This window comes from Cervus elaphus, chromosome 14 (genome assembly GCF_910594005.1).
Source record: "Cervus elaphus chromosome 14, mCerEla1.1, whole genome shotgun sequence".
Lineage (NCBI taxonomy): Eukaryota > Metazoa > Chordata > Mammalia > Artiodactyla > Cervidae > Cervus > Cervus elaphus.
This window is the reverse complement of record NC_057828.1, coordinates 35,297,553-35,322,213: the sequence shown is the minus strand read 5'-3', so window position 1 is coordinate 35,322,213 and position 24,661 is coordinate 35,297,553. Positions and strand designations below refer to the sequence as shown.

At 34.6% G+C, this 24,661-nt stretch overlaps 1 protein-coding gene across 3 annotated transcripts in view; it reads right to left on the bottom strand.

Moving 5' to 3' along the window:
• The window catches only part of AKT3 (AKT serine/threonine kinase 3), a 272,806-nt gene that overhangs the window by 44,069 nt on the left and 204,076 nt on the right, over positions 1-24,661 (bottom strand). For all 3 annotated transcript variants that reach the window (XM_043924030.1, XM_043924029.1, XM_043924031.1), the window contains 2 exons: positions 17,153-17,275; positions 9,893-10,021 (listed from right to left, as the gene is read on the bottom strand). In XM_043924030.1, coding sequence (XP_043779965.1) covers positions 9,893-10,021; positions 17,153-17,275 — 252 coding nt within the window. The remainder of the gene's footprint in view (positions 1-9,892; positions 10,022-17,152; positions 17,276-24,661) is intronic.

Here is a 24,661-nt window from a genome sequence, read left to right as displayed (position 1 = left end):
TTATAGAGAACATAATGTGTCTAACACCTTCTTGCACTGAGAAGAACTAACTAATACAAATCAGTGACAGATAGGAGTAAACAGATGCATTGTATTAAAGAAGCATCCAGGGCATGACAATCATGAAAATTTATATGAAACCTTTTGGAGGACCCTACATATTGAAACTCTTGCAGGAAATATTTAGGCAACAGAGTGAATATAAAGATTGATTGACTGAGTTGTAATAAACTTTGGTATCCAAAGTTTTAGAACCTCACAACAATTTCTATTAAACACAAACAATAAAAATCATGGACTCAATATCTGTCTGGTATACGCCCTTAAATTTACTTCCCAAAACACATGACATGCAAAATATATTTAGTAAGAAACAATATGCAAATATCAGTTATGCTGTGCTAGAGCAACCTGTTCAAATTGAAACATAACTTGCTGTTTGTACCAGGAAAAATATGATTACTTTTATACAAGATATGTTCCTCATTCAGTGGAAATTAATCCTTTGGATCTTTTAATATTTTATTTCAAGATACTGTATTTGTATAGTAATGTAATTTTTAAACACCAGTGACTTTTTAATCTATTCCATGGCCAATTAGCAGAATGTGCTGTCTGTAACAGGCCTTTATCTAATAGACACTGGATTTTACCTAATAACAAAAATTTTAAAGTCTAAGTAACCTCTTATTGCACTCCTACAACACCAACAAAACAGTGGTACACACAAAAAAAGAGCCAAATGTGGTTTTTAACCTCTTTTTTCATAAAACCATAAAAAGCATAAAAGCTGGATTAACTGCCTCCCGAACCCACATTTCACCAGCCGGGTTCTCATCCCCAGCTGGCAAAACTGGCAATCCTTTATTTTTGTTTAAATACCTGGTTTGCAGCCAGAAGGGAAAGTGAGTACATAAAAAAAGGTTTTATTTTTGAAGAGAAATAAGCAACTGAAAAATAAAACTGTATTGTAAAAAAATCTGTTTGATAAAATAAAGTATATTTTATTTAGCTTCGTAAAATGAACACTGATTCTCAAGATAAGTGGTTTTGCTTCTGAACATACGAGCTTTAATTGAAATATATATACATAATGCTACAATTAGAACTGTTTGCTGTATTACTCTGTACTGAACAAATGTGATGTAACTAACATATCATCTCCGTGACATGTAAAACTTAGGCAATGTTGAGGAGAAAATATCCTAACAACTCAGCCAGTCCTCTTTATCTGGAAGTCTTTGTCATCAATTAAAAAGAAAGATTTCTGTTCAACTCCTACCTCAAGACAGCTGGAAGATGAAATACACAGAAAATAAAAATAAAAGTGATTATAATATTCTACATGTGGATATACTACAAAATAACGTTACCACTATTCATACAGTATCCTTTCTCCTTACACCTAATTCGAAATATAATACTTTGAAATAATGTAGAACTGACTGAAATTAACACCCACAGCCTAGTAATATATAAAATTTACATTCTTTAACCTAAGAGTTGCAGTTCCTTCTGATTACCTCTGATGATTTTTTCCCCTCCTAGCAAAAAGGCTAATTAACTTCATGGTTAGCATCAGGGCTGATCCAAAGAGAAGGTACATGGTAATGTAGAGGTACAACGTTAATACATTTCAAACTCCATTACAATGCAATTTATCATATAATGTGGATATATATGCAGATCAAAATCTGCTTCTAAAGAAATAATTCACTGAAAGACTTATCTGAAGAACTAAAGACAGTGTTCTTTTCCATGAAATCAATGTCATTAATGTTTAAACTAAGATCAAGTTAAAATATGAAGGAAGATATTTGGTATTTCCTTCTATACCTATTGTCCTCTGTAACCCTAGATGTAGCCTCACATGTTACGAGAACATTTAACACAAATCCCCAGAGATGAAGGACAAGTGGGGATTTGAAACACTAAAAGAATGTAAATGTTAAAAAATGGTGAGAGGTCACATCAATAAACCCCAAACAGAGCCCAAGTTCTAGGAAATGAGGTGCAGTTTCCATTTGTCCACTAGGAGCCAGAGATTGCTTCACTTTCTAATAAAATCCAAAATTCAAGGAAGTCACAGAAGGTTATCAATTATTTTTAAATGATCTGGTAATACCTGATTACTATTTGGTAACATTTGATGTGCACACCTCCACTTATCAAAAACCAGCTGAGTTTTAAAAAATCACTATGAACAGCTCTTGAATGGTTACTAATTTCAAAGAATGACATTAAATAATAAATTTAAAAATGATACCATCAATTAAAGTTCCCAAAGTAAATATTTAGTTCGTGAATGAGTGCTTTCAAAAGGCATATTCATTTCAGTATTCTTGTACCGAGTAAGATTTACTGGGGGGCTGAAGGAATACCTTTCTCAGCTTGTTCGCCAGGCCACACGAAGCACTCACGCAAGTAGTTCTGAGGAGCTACGTGTGCCCTGGAGTGGCTTTCTGCTCAATCAATAATCCTGACAGAACAGATGGGGGGAAACTAAACATCTAAACAAACTGTCTGCACACCTATGTTGTGAAAGTAAACTGCGAACTTGGATGAACCAATTTACCGCTAATTCAAAAAAATTTTTTTTCTGGTAACCTTATATTTCAGGTAACTGATAATGTGTGTTTTATATATAAACATATGCTATATAATCTACAGAAATCCTTTAATATTCCTAACATCACAGAAATGTTGCTAAAAGGTGACCTATAAATCTTCTAATTCAGATTCTAAAATGTGTTGCAGCTACAGAAATATTACATACATTTCATAAGAATAATGAATTCCAAGGTTTACTGCTATTTTCTTCATAAATATACACTGTATATCCAGTTTTCAACTGCTCTAATGATTCTAAAGAGACTGAAACTGTGCCATTTGCTCTAAATTAAGATGCTGTAAGCTTTATGGCTACCTCCTAGCATGCAAACACAAGTACTTGCATGCAGTTAACATCCTACTTTCAGAAGCATTCTCTGGCTAGAAGAACAGGCAAAGCTAAATGGATACAAACAAGAGTGGTGATTCAATCATACTCACAGGTATCTTCCCAGAGATTCCTATACTTCCTTTTTATCCTGAAGCAACAGACATTATGGGGTTCTAAGAAACTGGGTCTTTGTAACCAAAGTAAAAATGGCCATTATAAAACACTATAGGCAATCACTAGTGTTCCCAGTTAGGGTTGGTTTTGTATATGTTATGTCTCAGAGAATTTAAAATTAAACTCTGTGCTTAAATTAGAATCATTCCAAAGTACTGAATGCAAATATTCTGATTGTTAAAATCAAAAGACTATATAACACTCAAAAGAACTTTAGGTGAAAAATAGCTACAAAAAAACCTGACAGAACTCTAGGGAAGTAAAAGCTGCTACTTATAAATGTTGAGAGACATTAACATTGAACTAAAAATATCATTTTTGTTTATATTTAAACAATATCTAATTTGGGGACCAAGTAGGAATTTTTTTAACTACCTGGTTTTTTATTGAACTATAGTTGATTTACAATACTGTGTTAGTTTCAGATGTACAGCAAAATGGGATGGTTTTTAATATTATCCAGAAACAGTATAAACAGCCAACTCATGACAGACGTTCTCAAATAAAAATTCTAACAATAAAGCAGACAACTTTTGTCTGAACTAATCACTGTGCTCATTCACTTAATTTCCTCCTTAATATTGGTGATGAGACGTTTTAGAACCATCAAGTGAAGGCTTTCAAAAATACTTCAAGAGGACAAGTGCTATATGCATCATTAAGAATTAAATAAAATATTAGGGATGTATACAGTTTGGGAAAAGCTACTAAAATAACTTTTAATTTTTACAAAAAGCTTAGAAGTTTTACGATTTGGTTTCATAATCTGTTAGAACTAGTAGAATTTTGTCCAAGGGTAAGCAAAATATAACTATGTGTGCTACTATTTTTATCTACAGATTAAATGTAGAAATATATATATATAAATAACTTTGATTTCATTCATTTTAAGATCTCCTCAAGATAATACTGATAAGGCCTATAAAATGATGTCTTTTTCATTTATTCTTTGTTGTATTTAAAATAAACAAAATTCCATTTAGTACACTTAAAATCAAGTTTGGTTCTACCTACTCCACCTATTTACACTATACTCCAGGCTACCAACTATCTTCACCCTTAATTAATATGATTCTCTCCACCCTTCTGAAGAAGTTAATGTATACTTTTGGCCTTTCATTTGCGCTATTATCTATAAAGAATCACAATGACTTTAAGCAAATCTTTGTATGAAAATAGTTATCAAAATATTTTCATCTATTTCAGATACTGTCAAAATACATATTATAAAAGATATTGATGCTAGTAGGCTTTAAAAGAAAAGTGAATAAAATGACACTCAGTGACTATTTTCTAAAACTGAGTTTCCAAAAACTTGGAATACATTAAAAATGCATTTTCAGCCACTGAAAAACATAGCATTTTACACATATGAAATAAAATTATATACATTTTTTTCTGAATAGCAACCACAACTAGATATTATGTATTTTCCAACAATCAAGTCATTTTTTGCAATCTTTTTGTTAGTTCTAACTTGATTATCAAATAATTTTTATTTTTACACTATTACAGAAGTGCATTTCTCTAGGTTTCCAAAACCACCTTATTCAACCTTCCCCATCTGTCACCATCTGCTTCTTTTTAGCATGTACTTTTTGTGTGATCACATAAGCATGTGAAAAATAACTAACATTCAGATGATTATCTGCTGGTACATTTGAGGACTGGGCATAATAAAAGTGAACTGCCAAAACGTACTTAACACTTTTAATTTTGTTGGGTCTTGCATGTAAGCTACATTTGATTTTCAAACTGTTTTACAGTTGGAAAGTTGATCAGGTACTGCTAACTCAAGAGCAAAGCTGAGACTCTAAATAATTAGCACTGCATAAAAGGATGGTTTGGATTCAATGAGAGCCAAATCAAATAATAAAATTTAACAGTAAGATTTTATATATGATTTCTAATTTCTTTATATTTCTAGGCATGAGAATATAGTAGAGATGATGAAAACAAAATCCCCTCAAAATACCACAGTCCATAATATATGGCAGGTCAAATTTATTTCCTTCTAATACAAGAAAGAGCAAAACCACTTTAAAACTATCTATACTAATTTTTAATGCAGCTTTAGAGATGCAGCACACTAAACATATAGTTTATATGCCCATTAGGACTGTATCTCTGCAACATCTTTTTAAAAAGATACTTTTTCCCTCTTTAATAAAAAAGGTACACAGTTCTTCATCAAAAGACGAGAACAAATACTTTAAAAAATATCCTTTGTTTTTAACAAATGGAATTTTTATATCATAAAATTTTTCTTTTCCTGGTGGTCTTTAAGAAGAAATCTAAGTTCATTTAAAACTTCAGTTCATTTAAAAATCAGGTATAAGTCTGAGATATAGTACAGTTAATACACCAGTTTTGAACTGATTTCTAACAGTATTTTTTAAGTATTTTTTAAAATATCCTGCAACCACCTTTAAGTAGCAAAGCATTCTGACCAAATTAAAACTGTTTGGGGAATTCCCTGGAGGCCTAGTGATTAGGACTCCCAGCTTCTACTGTAAGGGGTACAAGTTCAATCCCTCATCAGGGAACCAAGATCCTGCATCTTTTGCGGCATGGCCAAAAAAACAGAACAAACAAGTGAACAAAACCCCTCCAAAACTACTTGAAAAGGTAAAGGATGGCCACTGCTAGACAAATGAGAGGCTGCAGAAAGATGTCTTCACAATGTGTAAACAGGTCTCCCATGTGAGGAGAAGGTAACATACCAACAAGGAGCCCTTCAGAAGAGAAGCAGTACTCAGGCACGTACTCCAGGTCTGATAAACAGCTACTACTGACAAACTACCAGAAGTCTGGCATCAATAATGCTATGTACTAGAAATGTTAAGGTTCAAAGAAAGTGAGAGGTGGCATCTGCAGTAAAGGGAAGAGGCTAGTTTAAGCTCTTGCCAATCCCTCTCTAATTCTGACCATGCATATCTGGATCATATTATTGCCCTGCTCTCAGTTCACGTGATTTTCTCTTGTCCGTGAGACCAAATCTCAACTCTTTCCCATTCTGGTTCTGATCTACACACCCAGCCTCCTCTCAGTCTGCTCCCTCTTTACCGCCACCAGACCCTCCCACCACCCTTCCTTTCACTGCACTGTACATAACTCTGCTGCTGATCAGTCGTGTCCAACTCTGCGACCCCAGAGACAGCAGCCCACCAGGCTCCTCCGTCCCTGGGATTCTCCAGGCAAGAATACTGGAGTGGGTTGCCATTTCCTTCTCCAGTGGTACATAACTCTAGTAAAGCAATTATTTTTCTTGGACAGTATGATTATTCTCCAAATCATATCACCTTAGTAAATATGGCAGGCTACTGGACGACAAAAAACATTTCTATGATCTTTGTATTCCCAGCACCTAACAGAATGCATGACACCTAATAAATACCCAACAAATATTTCTTTAATGAATGAATGAGTGTTCTTCAGTGAAATGGCCTACACCAGAGACCAGAAGAAAGAACTTAAATTCTTGTTTTTAAAAGTGAGAATATAGAACAGTTACCCTGATTTAACAAAATGCAGTTTGACACAAATGCTTAAAATATAAAAATTGAAACTGCGTGAGAAGTTTAGTTGTCTCAAGTTTTGTCATCCTCAAATAGTAATCACAACGATCACTCTCCCCTGTGAAAATAAGGTCTAGATGTTAATTATGAACCAACATCTCTCAGCCATCAGGTATATAAACTGCTTTTAAACCCTTCTGCAATATCTTTTAAAAACCATACAGAAAGGGTTTACCTGTCTTTAAGAAGAAATTGATAATTCCTTGTGAACTGTAAACTTTCTATTTAGAAACAACTGGACTCTTCTTGGATTAAATTCCTGGTTTTGTTCTTCAGTTGATGACATTTGCATATAAAAACAGTATCTTTGTTTCTTAGGCGATCATCTGCTTCTGAAATGATATGTGTTTATCTTCTACAGAAATAATTTCCCCTAATTGTGATACAACTAATTTTGTTATTCTAAATATGGGATATCATCATCTATGGCAAATGTATAGCAGGGGCAATTGGAACTCCAGAGAAACAAAGATTTTGTTTTTCATGACATTCACAAAAACAATCCTGTTCTAGAAAATGTGATCTTGTATTTGAATAAACAAGAAACATTATTCTAAACTTTTACCAAATTCAGCTACAAAAATGGAAAATTTTAAACTCCAGATTTTATAACAGAAAAAAAATGTTACTTTTGGCAGACCTTGATAAAATAATATTTGGAAATTTACTGTAAAAAAATACTGCTAATATTTCAAATTACTAGCATTTATTTACAAAAACTTAAAATTCTTGAAATGTAATTTTAATCTCTAATTGAAAAGAGCTATTGTAGTAATAAACTGGCATTAGTTATTATACATATAAGGAATGCTAGTATCATTCTGAATATATTCCCATTTCCTAATTCTTTTGATTACTTTTCCTGTTGAGCATTTACAAAGCATCTATTTTAAAAATGGCAATTACTTACATCTATAGTGGCCTTGAAACAGTGATTTTTTTTTTTTTGGCTACCATGTTATGCAATTAAAAAAAGTAAAAATAGGCTTTATAAGATGAACCTCATTAGAATCCTGTTTCTACCTCTACCACCTCCTACCTGTGTACAGACTACATTAAAAAATTCTGATCCTCAGTTCCCTTACCTTTAAAAAGAACAGGTCTGCTATCTCAAAAGATTATTCCAAATTTGCAATGTACATATATAGCATGTGGCACATAACACATGTTCAATAAGTAGTTATCATCATCCATCAAACGTAAATGCCTCCCACCTTTGCTCTAGCCACACTGACCCTGCTGGAGTTTGAGGGAAGAAATGAATTTGTGCCTCACAGGTTTTATACTAGGTGCTTCCTGTGTTTGGAAAACTCGTCCCCTGTATTTTTACAATAGTTGCCTCTTAGCATTCAGGTCCCTGATTAAACATCACTTTCCCTGAACATCCTATCTGTAGAAGATTATACTTTCCAAAGAGGGCTACAACAGTATCTCCCATCTCACATGTTTTTGCCATGGAGAGGTGGGATCTATGTCACTACCCTCTTAAACACATGCAGGCTCAGGAATGTTTCAGCATATGCAGAAATGATGTGCAATTCCTGAAATGAAGTCATAAAAGGGAATTCACAGAGAAATGTGTATAGCAGCATTATTGGCCAAAACCTGAAAGCAATCCAAATGTCCATCAGCTGCTGAATGGATAGACAAAATGTATTATATTCATACAACATAATATTATTTTGGCCATAAAAAGAAATGAAGTACCAACAACATGCTAAAGCATGGATGAACCTTGAAAATAAACTAAGTAAAAGAGGCCAGACACAAGAGGCCATGTATTGTATGATTCCATTTGTATGAAATGTTTAGAATAGACACACCTATAGTAACAAAGTAGATTAGCAGTTGTCTAGCAGGAGGGGAGGTTAGGCAGGAGCTAATATGTATGGAGTTTCTTTGTTCGAGTGATGAAAATATTCTGGAATTAGAGAGTGGTGATGGTTGCATTGCACAACTTGGAACCACTACTATGCACTTCAGAAGGCTGAATTTTATGGTATATGATAATAAAGTTTAAAAAATATACTACGAAGAGAAATTTTTAAAAAATTAATAAAACATTTCTTCATGGTTTACTACGTTAAAAAAAAACCAAATTGAAGCAGTTTCTAAACTGTTCCTTCCCTAGGACATTTTAGAACCCGAAGCCAAAACAGTCTGGCTACTCTGAAGCCACAAGGTTATGAGGAAGCCAGGCCATAAGGGGAAGCTGAGGCTTTTGAGAGCCCTGTAAAGCACCAGTTGACAGTCAGCATCAACTGTCAGACACCTAAAGCGGGGAGTTTCCAGATTCCGGCCTCCAGCCACAGAGTCAGCCACCGCTGTGCCCCATGTGCCCCATGAGTAGTCACTCCTGCTCTCCTGACTCAGAACCCTCGATCACATGAAATGGTTAGGTTTTGCGATGGTCTGTTTTGCAGTAATAGTAATGAGGACGCTACCTAACACAGCCACCACAGCCTCCTTTTATCTAGCTTCTTTCCCTTCACGACACATACTTATTGCATGACATTATGCTATATATTTATTTTTATTCTGTTGCCCTTCACCAGAAGTGAGTTCCCTGAGAGCAGGGTCCTTTGTATCTTGTTTCTATAACCACACACACAGAAATTTATCCAGTATATAGTAGATGAATAATGTATATTTGTTGAACAAACAAATCAATCATCACTATGGAATTCTCAGCATGGGAGGGCACTGGCTGAAGCTTGTTTTGGTTTAGCATGATTTCCAAAATGTAGCCACTGTCATTTCATTAACTTTTCCAGTGAAATCCTTTCTAATAATTAAGTATGAAAACCCACAAAATTACAAATACAAATTATCATTGTTTCTTTGTTTCTAAGGAAAATCCAAAATGATTTATAAAACTGTTAACATTCTTGCTGAAGTCACTGAAATATTTAATTTTAATAAGTGAATAAAAATAAGCATAATCAAAGAAAAAAAAACACATATGGCCAACAAGTAAAAACTGATTTAATTTGATTGCAGTTACCAGTATTTTTGTGCTGATTTATATATTTTTTTGCCCTGGAATACCATGTTAAACAAGTGGGAGTAAAATAGATTTGATTCATGTTGAAATCCAGGTCAAAGTAGTAGACATTGCAGTTTTTCAAAAGCGTAAATGATTTACTTTGCAAAACATCAGTGTTATTTTTATTTTTCTGTAAATGGAAACATAGCCTACCTCTGGTGCCAGATACTCTGGTGTACCACAGAAAGTCTTCATGGTGGCTGCATCAGTGATCCCTTCTTTGCAAAGTCCAAAATCTGTGATTTTTATGTGGCCATCTTTATCCAGCATCAAATTCTCCAACTGCATAGTAAGACAATAGTCTTCAAAAACAGGAAAATACTGTTTTGAAAAACAACTGAATGCTGAGTAAGATATTCTGGAAAGAGGACATAATTTGTCAAAGAACTTTTGATACTTAAACCCTATAGCTGCCTAATTCATGTGTAAAAAGAAATATTTTATCAAATACTTTACAATAATAAACTGATTTTTAAACCCATGGGAGTAAGTAAGAGCCATTATTGTGTATAAGTCCTAAGAACTAAAGTCTAAATTAAGTTTTGAAAGCAAACATCAATCTTCTTTTTTCCTTTTTTAAAATAAAGTTTGATCTAAACAATTTCAAAGCGACAAGTATCTTCTTCTAGATATGTAGAGATGGTTTTCAACAATTTCTCTTGGGAGTCTATTTCTATGATAAAATATTTATTTACAGAAATGTTTCTTTGGTGGTGGCTGTAAATCAAATCTAAATCTTATTTTGTAAGGTAAGGCACTATCTTCTCTTGCAGTTATTTGTAACAAAGAAATACCAATCCTTTTAAAGTTGGAACTTCTTTAAACCCATTCATACAAAATCAACAGTCTTAAAAGAGATAACCAAATAGCCTCAAGTGAAAAATTAAGCAATGCAAGGGGGAAAAAGAGCTTGTGCAAAGCTAATGCAAATAAAAACAGTAACAATAACTGATCTTACTCTTTCAATTTGAACCTAAAGTTATGATTATCACCATACAGAAATACACATGAGTTCTGAGTTGTCACTTTATAGTCATGTATATCAATGGGGCCCCTAACCCTGCTCAGTCATGTACATATACCTAAGGAAATACATAAGAAATGCATTCACAAAGAAACACATGTGAAAAAATTATATTAGCAGGATGAATGATAATTAATTTATTTGAGGAATAGGTAATTATTCTACTCCTTAACATGATAATATATGAAAGTGCCTACTCAAACTCTGAAGTCAATATCAAATTCAAAACAGAACTCCATATAAGAACATAAATAGATACCAATCTTATAAAACGTGATGATGTTATACTGCTATATATTATCCAATGTCTTATAAACCAGAAACTAAATACAGTTAAGTAAGCTATGCTCAGTATAGTACTTAAATGTGCTGCCCAACTGAACTCAATGCTCAATACATGTTTCACACACTGCATAAACTTTAGAGAAGTGAGTCTGTTTTGACTTGTCTACAGAGAGCTAAATGAACCCTAAATACATTGTTAAACCTTTTAAAAATGAATATTCTCTTATTTTATCTAAATTTAGGTAGACTGATTCTCTACTAACTGGAACCCAAAAATCAAACCCAATGTGCACAAATGACAATACGTCCTAAATAGTAAAACTGAACAGAAATGTAAAAAAAGAATTTGTCTACTTCTCTTTCCTTTTCTTCTTCATGCTTCTGGTTTTCTCCCTTTTCCCTTTCTCTTGCAAACAACACTCTCTTCTTCCTCCTACTTCTATCTTGCCATAATGGGAAAGACAAGTATATAATGGATGTCTGCTGTGTTAAATATATGCTCTGTTCCTAATTTTAAAAAATATGCTTATTGTTCTACAATAGAAATACATTACAATATAAAAACAAAACCTTAAAATGCTATAAAGACCTTTTATAATACACAAGAATTCTTATGGAGACTTCAAATAATACATAGTAGTATTAAATAAAATACATAATTTAACGTATATCACAACAATTCAGTTTATATGCACTGCAAAATAAAACTCTGCATGCACTAATGTGCTAACTGTCCACATTTTGACAAGACTATCTTGCAAAGCATAGATACAGAATATCAGAATATATACTGTTTTTTAATAAAAAGAAGAACATACATTTTAAAAAATCTTGATCCATACTTCATTATCTAATCTCATCTCCAAGATACCAAGGGTTGAGGGAAGAGGAATGAAATGAGATTCAGGGGTAGGATTTGCGTGAAGAACAGGAACAGGATGAAAGTGACCAAGAATTCTCAGTTTGTACAACTGAGGAGGTTTCCCAGGATGAAGGATCTTTAATAAAAGTTCTTTAGCTGGGGAAGTGCCAGGCTAACCACAACAGCTAATCATTCCTTTGTTTTATTAATCAGCTTTATTATAATGATACAGTCAGAAATAAGGTCAGCTTACAGGACGACTGTGAGAGATGGGGTAGAGGTCACGATAAAGGGGACAAGGTAGCATACCTAATAGGAGGCAGTTGAGGGCAATGTGGGTGAGATTATGGAAGCAAGTCAGAGAACTTAAATGTAAATTCAAGTTCTACCCCTCACCCGCTGTGTAACCTTGGGTATGCTATTGATATCTATGCATCTCAACTTGATCTATAATACACAGGTAAATAACAGGAACAATCCAATGTGACTGTTCTGAGAATGAAATGATACTGAATGGAGAACTTAATCAACAAATGTATTGATCATTTATTAAACATGGAGGGTTTAATGGCTGATTTATAATTTATCAACATGGTATGTGTTCTTCTAGACAACACTGTATGTTAAAGGAAAGAGCAAAATTCAGAAATGGAACCCTATAAAAAATTTTGATCAGCTCAGTGACCTCATTTAAAACAGTTTTTAATATGCAACAATTTCTTTTGAATAAACAAAAAAAATTTTTACAATTTTTGAGCCAGTTATTTTATAATGGTGTCCACTTTCTTCCATCAATTACTATTCTTCTCTCACTATCCTGAAATATCATTTGGCTGAGCATGAAAGACAAAAACAACTTGTCTATCAGTATGAAAAAATAGTCAGAAATGCATCACCTTAAAAAAGTGATATCCCCAAATCTAACCTTATAAAGAGGTAAATCGGGGGTAATTAAATATCCTGTCTGGTTAAAAACATAAATGAGTTTATGCAGATGCATAACAAAGATTTCATTAAATATGAGAACCATTAGTGCTGTGATTCACAAAGGTGAAGGATACACAGAATTACCTGGAAATCTTTCAAAAGCAGACCAATGACTTAAAGATATAAAAAAACACCTGGAAATCACTTCCTTAGTGCGCGTGACATTAACATAAGAAGATTCAGTCAAGTTATTTTTAGGAATCTTTCCACTGTGTAAAGGAGGAATAAAAATGTTTACAAATGGTCTTTCTTTGGTTCTCTCTCCTAAATCGAATGCTTTCCTTCTTCCTTTTTTTTTAAACCATAAAAGGAAAAATGTACACCATAACTGCCTGTTCAGGTACTCTCTATTATAAAACATTAAATGCATCTGTTTTCTCTCCACAATCAGTCTTAGCATCCAGGATTGAGGTCGGGGCATTATGATGATACTTAATGGATACACCCACTGGCAAAAGCAATGTATGAAGTTAAATAGGAAGTGTGAAAGAAAAGAGTATACATTCAAAATCTGGGTAATGCTTACTATTTGTATCTGAGGGTTGTTTGTTATCTAATAGTTCATACTTTGAGAAAACAAATATACTAGACATATACGTCCCAGAGTTTCCATTTAAAAAAGGCAACATTTTTTTATCGAGTTGAACTGGACAAAAATTATTTGACAGAGGATCTTGATTTGGTAGGTTTTGAAATCTTTTTTCCTCTGTGCTTCGTTAACAAGAAATGACAGCAAGAAAATACTATGCTCCTTTCTGCTCTTGCTGGTGCCTATAATAAAATTAAACTCTTGCTATTAGAAAGTTTACAAATTTTTAACTTCTAAGTTTTTAAAAGCTTTCTAATATACAATTCATATATCATATATTCTAATACCTAGCTATGTAAAATACACATACACACATATATATCTTTTAGGTCTCATTTTAATTATATGGCTGACATTTTGTGATTAAGCAAAGGAATGATAATAGCAATTCCTAAGGGCTCTGACAACTATTGTAGCAACACAAACAAGTCCCATCACTCACTCTTACAATCCCATTTTAGCACAGTTATATCAGTACCAAGACTGCCTCAGGCCCAAGAATACAGTAAGAAACTCCTCCCTTGCACCCTGCATATTTAGGTTTATGGGCATCAAAGTGCCAAATGTTGTGACCCGTATGAACTTAATGACCATGGGATTAGGACAGTGCATTAAAATGCCAAAAGGAAATCTTTGAACCTTCCTAAACTGGAAAAAGAATTCACAATATACAATAGCAGAGATCCCACCTAGACTGGGGTTTCAGAGTTACTACATTTAAGAATTTCCTACACTTGAGGAATATAGCCCAATAGTACATGTGAATGTTAGAAATGGAAGGGATTCATAGCAGCAATGGCTGAACATTTTTATAAAAGAGGAAATCCAGAGTAGTTAGAAGTGGGAGTTAGAGGATGTGCCTTGAATATACTTAAAACATTCCTTATTTTTGGCAGCTTTATTCAAATTTTAGATTTACAAAGATCCCCTAGAGTTAATCCAATGCATCCCCCCACCTAAAATTCATTTCATTTCTAGACAGGCCGATTGGTGTAATAAAAAGAACATTATACTTGGAGCTAGGATTCATGGAATCCAACAATCTTGACTATGTTACCAATTGAGTCCATTATTTCGAGAAAATCACTTACTAGGTTTCTAGTCTTCAGTGACCTCAGCTGTAAATTATGGGTCAGCTCTGAATTTCTACAACTGTACCTAAAGATCTCATTCTATCATGAAACAATATGGATATAACACTTGTACAAATTTTCAGTGTCTGACTTGAGATATCCATTCTTCTTTGTGTAAATTCCATGGATCCTGTCCAATGCTACACATTTACTTAGACCTTTTAAGTTAAAGCTATATTAAAACAGAAATAAATTGAGAGGAGAGGTCACTTAATTGTCTAGTAGTTGATGGTCTATTTATATACTAACTACATGACTGGTATTCACATTGCAGGCTAATAAATTTAGTCTAGTTTCATCACCAGAAAGGACAGAGCAACAAAACTCATTAAATGAGTGTCAACGTACTGATAAGCTGATTAATGAGAAATGATCAGTGGAGATACTGACCAAAATCATGCCAATTATATCATTCCTTTTTCAATGCTATCAATCAAGTGAGCATTCTTTTGTTTCTTTAGACTAATTATTTGAGCTTTAAGCATTTTGGATATATTACTAAGTACTTCAAAACTGTTCTCCTTTTCTTAAATCCAGGAAGTCCTCGCCCTTATCCTTATAAATAGGATTCAGAAAATATAAAGTGGGGGGAGGGGGAAGATCAAGTAGAAAAGAGCTAACTACTTCTAAGTAAATATGAAAATGACATATAACATAAGTTTTTTCATACCATATAATTAAATTCTTTTTTAAAAATTCAGATTCAAGACATTTAAACATTATAGGATTATTTGGCCATGCAGACATCAGATACAGGGATGCTGAATTCTACTACTCCTGGCTATAAAAGCTGCAGGCTAAGACAATCATATTGTTGATTTATATCCATCTCTGATCTATTTTGGCACTTAGTTGATCATCTCTGATATAGATATAGTATAAAAATGTTTTCTAAAAATAGAATTTCATAGCTTGTTTCATAAATAACATGTTAAGAAATAAAATGAGAAAATAATATAAAAACTGTAATGATGTTATATAGACATACACACTATATTTCACTGTCATCATGTAGAGTAATATTTTTTGAGATAGTTACTTCTTAGGGATCATTCATAATACAAACGTACAAGATAGCAACATCTTGAAATAACTTAAGACAATTGGTTAAGTAATTAGATAATTTAAGAATCACAGGTGTTTGAAAGCAAGTGAATGGGAGTGAGGGGTAACTGTGACTTCTCTCAGGTGCTGTAACATGTAGATATATACCTCAATCCCTGGTGGTTCAGATGGTAAAAGAATCTGCCTGCAATGTGGGAGATCAGGGTTCGATCTCTGGGTTGTGAAGATCCCCTGGAGAAGGCAATGACTACACACTCCAGTGTTCTTGCCTGGAGAATTCCATGGACAGAGGAGCCTGCAGACTACAGTCCACGGGGTCACATAGAGTTGGACATGACTGAGCAACTAACACGCATACCTCATTTCCCACAAACAGCATTTCATAAAAGACTAAAATAACTTCTATTTCTACAAGCAGAATTATACTTTAAATGAACTCATACTTGATAAACAAAGCAATTCTGTATCAGACTTTAACAGGTCAAGATTATCACATGATTCACTTTTTAAGAAAGTAAGATGGTCACATTTAGAACCTGTTCAGAGTTGTGCCAGGGTACAAATTTCCTTAACATGGCCAATCTAAATGAAAACAGTGTCGTGAGAATTACTACTGCCTTTTATGAGCTACTCCAAGGGTCAGCAAAATATGGCCTGGGGGCGAAATCTTGTCTACTGCCTGTTTTTGTAATTAAAGTTTTACTGGAACACAGCCAGACATGCTCATTTACATACTGTGCTTGGCTGCTTTCATCCTACAACAGCAGCACTGAGGAGCTGCACAAGATACAGTTAAGAGCAGCAGCGCCTAGAATATGAACTCTCTGGGCTTCACAGAATGTTCGCCAGTTCCGGAGCTATTCCGAGGGTCTTGTCGGAAAGAAACTTAAGAGACATACAGGCATCATTACTGATAAAACAAACACAGTGTTTTTTAAAATGGAAACTAAATAAATTGATAAAAGGCTATATTAAAGTGCTTCAGCTCTTTAAGCCCACTAAATATTCAAAGTCAAAATCAAATATTTGACTTTGATTTTAAAATCAAAACCTTCCCCTAAATAACCTTATCTACTATAAAAGTTTCTTCATAATACATCACAGGATGCTACAATATAATAATGAAATTGATTTTAAAATGTCACTTGCAAAGAGACTAGACGTTGAATCAGATGTTTAACATTACTCATTACACTAACAGAAGAGTGGAACTATTACTGGTAGATGGTTTTGATCAGAGCAGTAGAACAGAACTTATTTTGCATGTCAAAAACTTGGACATAAAAAGAACTACACATTTACCAGTGAATGAAATTTCCTGTCAGATACAGTGAACCACATTCTTAAAGTGTTGTTGTTGTTTTTTTTTCCCCAACTAGATCTTCTTTTCTTCAAACTGTGTAACTTTGTAATTACTTTGTCCCTATAGTCTCTGCAGAAACAAACTCTGATTACTTTTCTTTTTTACCTTGAGATCACGGTACACAATCTTTCCGGAATGTAGATAGTCCAAGGCAGAGACAATTTCTGCACCATAGAAACGTGTGCGGTCCTCGGAGAACACCCGCTCTCTCGACAAATGGAAAAACAGCTGCAGGGTAAACAGCAGGGACAGGACTGTAATAATTACTGATTTAGTGGGGGAAATTAACACAAACATAAAACACCTCTCATCACCATATTGTGATGATAGATAGTGTACTCTCAGTGGACACTGAGCACTCTTAGACAGCAGCTGGCTTATCTTTTCCAGGTTTCCAAGGGGAGACTGAGAGCTGTTAAATCAGCGCTTTAATCAATATACCAATCTTGTTTAAGGCATTCTGTTTGCTACCCATTTAACCTTCAGTTACCAGAGGAAAAAGTATGCATCATCAGATTACATCTCCTCCTCCATATACTGTTGCTTCAACTCTTTCAAGGATTAGGTACTGAGACTTTATTAAAATAAATGAACATAAGCAGAGATGCAACATTTCTACTTAATTATCTGATTCACAATTGATTTCAAAGAAAGGACTGCGGGTTTGTGGAACCTTATTTATATGAACTCGTTAAATTCTACAACTCTTGATTCATCATGATATCTTTTCCACAATGAGAAATTGGGAGGCTTTTACATTTTCAATTTATTTTAGTAATGCCCAAAAGGTACTGAGACGCTCCCATTATTCCCTTAATAATTCTCAATGTATATTCTTCCTATTTTAACAATAATTACCTATGACACCAATCTTTTCACATGTAATCACTTAAAATGATAAGCCCATCCATTTCCTGTCAATCACCTAAAAGGATACTTCAACTCATCAGTCAACAAGTATTTACTGAGTGCTCATTGTGGTCAAGCATCCAGCTCTCCATTTAGACAAGCTGTTTGTTTAAGAAACTGCCTGTTTCATCTCTCAGTTCAACCGTGTATATGAGAAAGGAGCCGGTTCTATGCACTATGAATTGATTACTGACCTTTTTGTTGTACTGTTTCACTGTATTAAGAAATCCGTCATGAACAACCAAAGAGTGTTTGCAGTACTGAGTACATTGCCAACATCACAGTAGGTACTTAATACATGTCTTTGATTAAAAGTGATGAACCAGTCAGTGTATCCTTGATTGCAAGATCAGAAATGAACTATAACTTCACAGGGATTACTTCTACAAACTGCTTCTACAAATTTCTAAGAATTATGGTTAACCAAGATTTTTTTCTCATGCACCAAATCATAATCTAGGTAACAGAAAGTAGGTTCCTTATAGATTCCTTCTTCCCTTTTCACGGAGAAGAAAATGGCAACCCACTCCAGTACTCTTGCCTGGAAAATCCCATGGACAGAGGATCCTGGTAGGCTACAGTCCACAGGGTCACAAAGAGTTGGACATGACTGAGCAACTTCACTTACTTTTCACTTTCCTCTTTCCCACTTCCAACTCCACTTTAGAGTCTATCACTAAGATAAAAATTAATGCATAACCCATTCTCCCAATAAAGAGAGGGAGTTAATATCATGTAACTATTGCCAAAAAAGACTCGTTCAATGTTAATTACAGTAAAACTAAAATATTTGGCAGACAGTCTCTAAACTTTAATGTTCTCTACTATACTGTCATATTTCATCAAATCTAAGATGCCGCTGATTGTAACTTCACTAACATTTTATGTCAAGACCAAGAAAGAAAAAAAAATGATGTGAATTAAAACTATAACACATCATCAAATATAAAAGGCCTTCCAACTGAAGAAATTATTCAGTATCTTATAAATAACCAAATATACTACGCCCAAAATCATACCAATGTATAACTGGTATGTTTATAAGGGATATGCTTCAAAATTGATTCATCTTATACAGGCAAATACATGCTATTAACAGGGTTTCCCTGGTGGCTCAGATGATAATGAATCTGCCTGCAATGTGGAAGACCCGGATTTGATCCCTGGGTCAGGAAGATCCCCTGGAGAAGGGAATGGCTACCCACTCCAGTACTCTGGCCTGGAGAATTCCATGGCAAGAGGAACCTGGCAAGCTACAGTCCATGGGGTCACAAAGAGTCAGACATGACTGAGCCACTAACACTTGCACTTTTCACTTCATGCTATTAATACACTACTATTCAAACAAAGACAGGAAGTAGAAAGAAGCATGGATCATCTGAAATTCTTCTAGGGCAAAGTAATTTCTATCATCCTTTAATACAAGATATGACTAATTTTGATGAAGAAACCCCTGTGATCTCTATGGTGATTTATGGTAGTGTTCTAATGAGATTAAAATAGTGGTTAGATTTCTAAACTTTCTTCATATAATGTCAAGCCTAGTACCCACTCATCTTCTATACAAAATATATAGATCCTCCCTAAATCAACATAATATATGCAGGCTTCTAGATCTTTATTTAGATCATAAATCCTCAATTTGTCTCTCAGCCAATTTCTGTAAAAATATCAGCTTAAAAAAAAAAAAAAAACTACTTAAGGAGAAGAAACCTATTTATTTCTCAGTCTGCTGTCCTCGGATGTCCGTCCTTGCTACTTTATGTACCTTACTCTTTTCCAGTGGTCATGTATGGATGTGAGAGTTGGACCATAAAGAAAGCTGAGTGCCGAAGAATTGATGCTTTTGAGCTATGGTGTTGGAGAAGACTCTTGAGAGTTCCCTGGACTGCAAGGAGACCAACCAGCCAATCCTAAAGGAAATCAATCCTGAATATTCATTGGAAGGACTGATGCTGAAGCTGAAACGCTAATACTTTGGCCACCTGATGTGAAGAATTGACTCATTGGAAAAGACCCTGATGATAGGAAAGATTGAAGGCGGGAGGAGAAGGGGACGACAGAGGATGAGATGGTTGGACGGCATCACTGATGCCGATGGACATGAGTTTGAGTAAGCTCCAGGAGTTGGTGATAGACAGGGAAGCCTGGTGTGCTGCAGTCCATGGGGTCGCAAAGAGTAGGACACAGCTGAGCGACTGAACTGAACTTGTTAACATAACCAATGACCTGTTGTTCTGGAGCGTAGAATATCAATTATTATCCCCTTCTTCTTATAAACATTCCTTAGGTTTGGTACTGCAACTCTCCTGATTTTCCCTGAATATTCCTTCTAAGTTTCTACCTTGGCTTTGAACCAACTTTCCATTTAATGAGCATCAATTACTTTAAGGTCACTGGGAAGAGAAAAAGAGGACATACAATGGTGATTAAGACATAATCTATAGATGTATAGATAACAAATGAGAGAGTTATGAGAAATTTTGTAAATCTGATATTCAAAATGCTTTGGAGGCAAAGGATGATTAATCTTTACTGGAATGATCTGAGGAGACTTCATGGACAAGGAAGTATCTCACTTATATTTCAAAGGATGGGATTTTTCACAAATGGAGAATATAAGGGAAGCATACAAAAGGGAGCCATACAAGTTATACCCATCTTAATGTTCTGACCACAACCTAGTATAGTAATAGCACATAGTAGGTAATTAACAAATGCATATCGAAGGAATTAATTCTGAAGAAAAAAACTTGGCAAAGAAACAGCATGCAGGGAGTGCACAGAGCTGAAGAACAAAGATAGCCACTCATGACAATGACAGAACTTAAGCAAAAAAAAAAAAAGATGAGGTCAGACTGTTTAGGACCTGGACTTCCATGATGTGGTTTAGAGATTAATTCTGCAGATAAAGAGTGTCAAAGATATTTGGGTCCAAAATTAGCATAATTTTAAACAGACAACTCTGGCAGCAAGGAGAGAATCAATTTAAAATCTGAGGGACTTCCCTGGTGGTTCAGTGGTTAAGGCTGTGCACTCCCAATGCAGGGAGCCCAAGTTCATTCTCTGCTCAGGGAACTAGATCCCACATGTCACAACTAAAGACCCAAACACCGCAACTAAGACCCAGCACAGCCAAACAAACAAATAAATATTTTAAAAAGTAAAAAACAAACAAACTGAGACTAGTCAGGTAAAACAATTCATAAAGTGCAACAGAAGTTACTAAACACCAATTCAGTGTTGTAAAAAGCTGCAGACACAATGGAGGAAATTGTATCAATCTGAAAGAATTTAACTATTTGGTTAGAAAAACCAGACATATACAATTACATTAAAAATACATAATTTTAAAATAGCACACTTTAAGAAGTAAGTAAGTATCTTTGGTAGTATAAGAAGTTACCTTTAAGCTGGTAAGAGCTTCTGAGGAACCTTAACTGGAGCAGTAGTACCAGACATTTCAAGAGAGCCAGTATCCCAAGGGGAATTAGCAAGCACCACTTGGGCAAAGGCAGAAAGAGTTCTGAGGTTTCCAGCAGTGTGTTGCGTTGTTGCCAGCAGTGTAAGGAAAGGAATGGGGCTGGGAACAGAGGAGCAACGGCTTTTATCGTGACCCGTTGACATTTAAATAAGAACTATAGCACAGTTCAGTACTATGGGACCAAATGGTACAGAGATAAATATGAGTCAGGATGCTGTTAACATCAAGGAAGCAAAATTGTTGTTGTTCAGTCGCCAAGTCATGTCCAACTCTGCGACCCCATGGACTGCAGCATGCCAGGCCTCCCTGTTTCTCAGGCTCTCCTAGAGTTTGCCCAAGTTCATGTCCATTGAATTGGTGATGACAATCTGATGCTGGGAAGCAAGATATAGACCAGAAATTTAGTAGAAACTGAAACAGAATTAAGTCAGAATTTTAGGGTATCATGACAGGGATAAGGACAGGGAAAAGAGGCAGAATAGGACATTAAGATAAAGTCCTAAAAGAAATACAAAAGAAAAAAAAATATATGATACTTGAAGAATAAAGGATACAAAAAGTTTCACCAAGAAAATTAACATTTATCAGACAAAGGAATTGGGTCATCTGTTATCTTTCAGGGAAGGGGTATCACACTTAGGTGGGCCAAGAAGAGAATATAAACTAGAAATGGTACATGACTCTGTTAGAAAAAAATGAATGAGATGAGCCAAGGTGTTACTGAAACATATTTTTTCTCAATACATAAATGCTTTCAAGAAAACTTTTGCCTAAGAAATGACAGATGCCATAAAGCTACAATTCATATGCAACAGGCACATATCTGGAGAAAAACATGATCCGAAAGGATACACGCACCCCAATGTTCACCGCGGCACTGCTGAAAACAGCCAAGACACGGAAGCAACTTAAACGTCCACTGACAGAGGAGTGGATAAGGAAGACGTGCACGTACAAAACGGAACACAGCGCAGCCACTGCAAAGAATGGAATAATGCCGTTTGTGGCAACGTGGAGAGACTGAGACAGTGTCATACTAAGGGAAGCCAGTCAGCCAGTGAAGAACGAACACTGTATGACACCCCATATATGCGTAATCTAAAAGGAAATGATACAAATGATTTACTTACAAAACAGAAAGACTCACAACCTTAGAAAATGAAGTTTAGATTGCCGGGGGGAAGGGATAGTTAGGGACTTTGGGAAGGTCATGCACACACTGCTATGTTTAAAATGGATAACCAACAAGGACCTACTGTAGAGCACATGGAACTCTGCTCAAGGTTAATGTGCCTGCCTGGATGGGAGCGGGGCTTGGGGGAGAATGCATACATGTGTATGCATGACTGAGTCCCTCTGCTGTTTACCCGAACTATCAGCACATTGTTACTGGGCTCTACCCCAATATAAATAAAAGGTTAAGGTTTGGGGAAAAAAAGAAATATCGATGATATCAGGCAGCCAGAATAGGTTACTTTATAAAAAGTCAAAATATGGTGAAGTTGATAATTACATATGATAAAGTATACGGGGAAAATGACCATTTAACAAATGGTGCCACAATATTCACTTAACTTTGGAGAAAAGTAAAATTTGATTTTCATTTCACATCATAACAAAATTAATTTCATGTAATTCATAAACTAGAGAATATGAACCAATAGTTTCCCGATCTCAGGATGCAAGAGGAAACAGAATCATAAAAGAAGGAACTGGTAGAATTAACTACATGAAAGAGCAAAAATGTAAATTGAATATTTATGACAAATACTACAGTGTATATGCATAATATATAGAGAAATCATATCAACACTAAAACAAAAGGGGAAAAAAGAGAAAGGGCAAAGACAACATAAGAGGAATACAACTTATTATAGTATGTATTATACCACCTTATAATAATCAATGAAGTAGAGATAAAACATATATGAAACAATTTAACACTTCGAGAAATATTATCAGTGAAAGTGTGAAGAAATACACACTGGTAGCTAGAATGTAAACATAAACCCTTTGTAGGACAATTGGCAATAGATATTGAACTCATTTTTAAAATACAGTTGTTCCTCTTAAAATTTCCTTAAAAAAAAAGCAATGTAGAAATCTCCTACACAAGGATATTCTTGTACAGTATATAAGACAAAAATGTGAAAACAGACTTTCAATCATGTTGAACATGTTTTAAATTAGATTTCTTTTATCTAACACAACAAAATAAATTTTAGATGTAACTGACAGCTAAATATAAAATATGAAACTAATTTAAAAAGGCAGAAAACAAAAATAAAAAGTTCATGCGACTAGACTTACCCTTTTGCCCGAAGCAACTAAACACAAATATAGAAGGAATAAATGAAAATTGAGAAAAATATACAACAGAACTCTTTTTAGGTAGTGGACAATAGGCGGTGCAAGACTATGATCCCTGTGAAAACAAAAGTAGTGAGTCCTAAAATCGTCTGCTTTCTGTCTGGAGGCATTTTCTAGAATGTTATACAATAAAGAACATACCAACCATAACACAGATGTCTCATTGTTGGAGAAAGAAATATCAGATTTTGAGGTGGGTGAGACGGGTGAGGTGGGTAGCATTATCAGAACAGAATACCAGTGAGGAAGAAGCTATACAATTTACATAGTTGCCTGTATCTGATACCAAGTTATGCACGTACAATAAGCAGAGGAGTAGCGATCTCTATGCCAAATAATTCCCAGACCTGAGAGAAATTCCATTTCTAATCAGTCATTAGAGTGTCATTACTGAACACAGAGGCATTCAGTAGATATTTCAAAGAAGTCAGAGTAAAAGCTAAACCTACATTAACAAAGCTAACAAACAAGACTGTAGAATATCATATTTGTAAAAAACTACTCTCCAGAATAAGATATAATAGTCTTACTCTTTGAAGGAAGACAACACAATCTAAACACTTAACGTAAAATTCAAAGGATCCAATCAACAGTTACTAGACATGAGAAGATGCAGGAAAATATGATGCATCACCAACAAAAAAAATAGTCATTAGACATAGAATTTAAAAAATAACAAGAGATGATGGAATTAACATACAGTAACTTTAAGGAAGCACATGAATGAACATAAATAAGAGATAATGGGAAATAAATAGGACTTTTAAAGATGAAACATGTAATACCTGAATAAAAATTTTATTAGATGGGATAAACAACAGATTAGACACTGCAAGAGAAAAGATCAATGA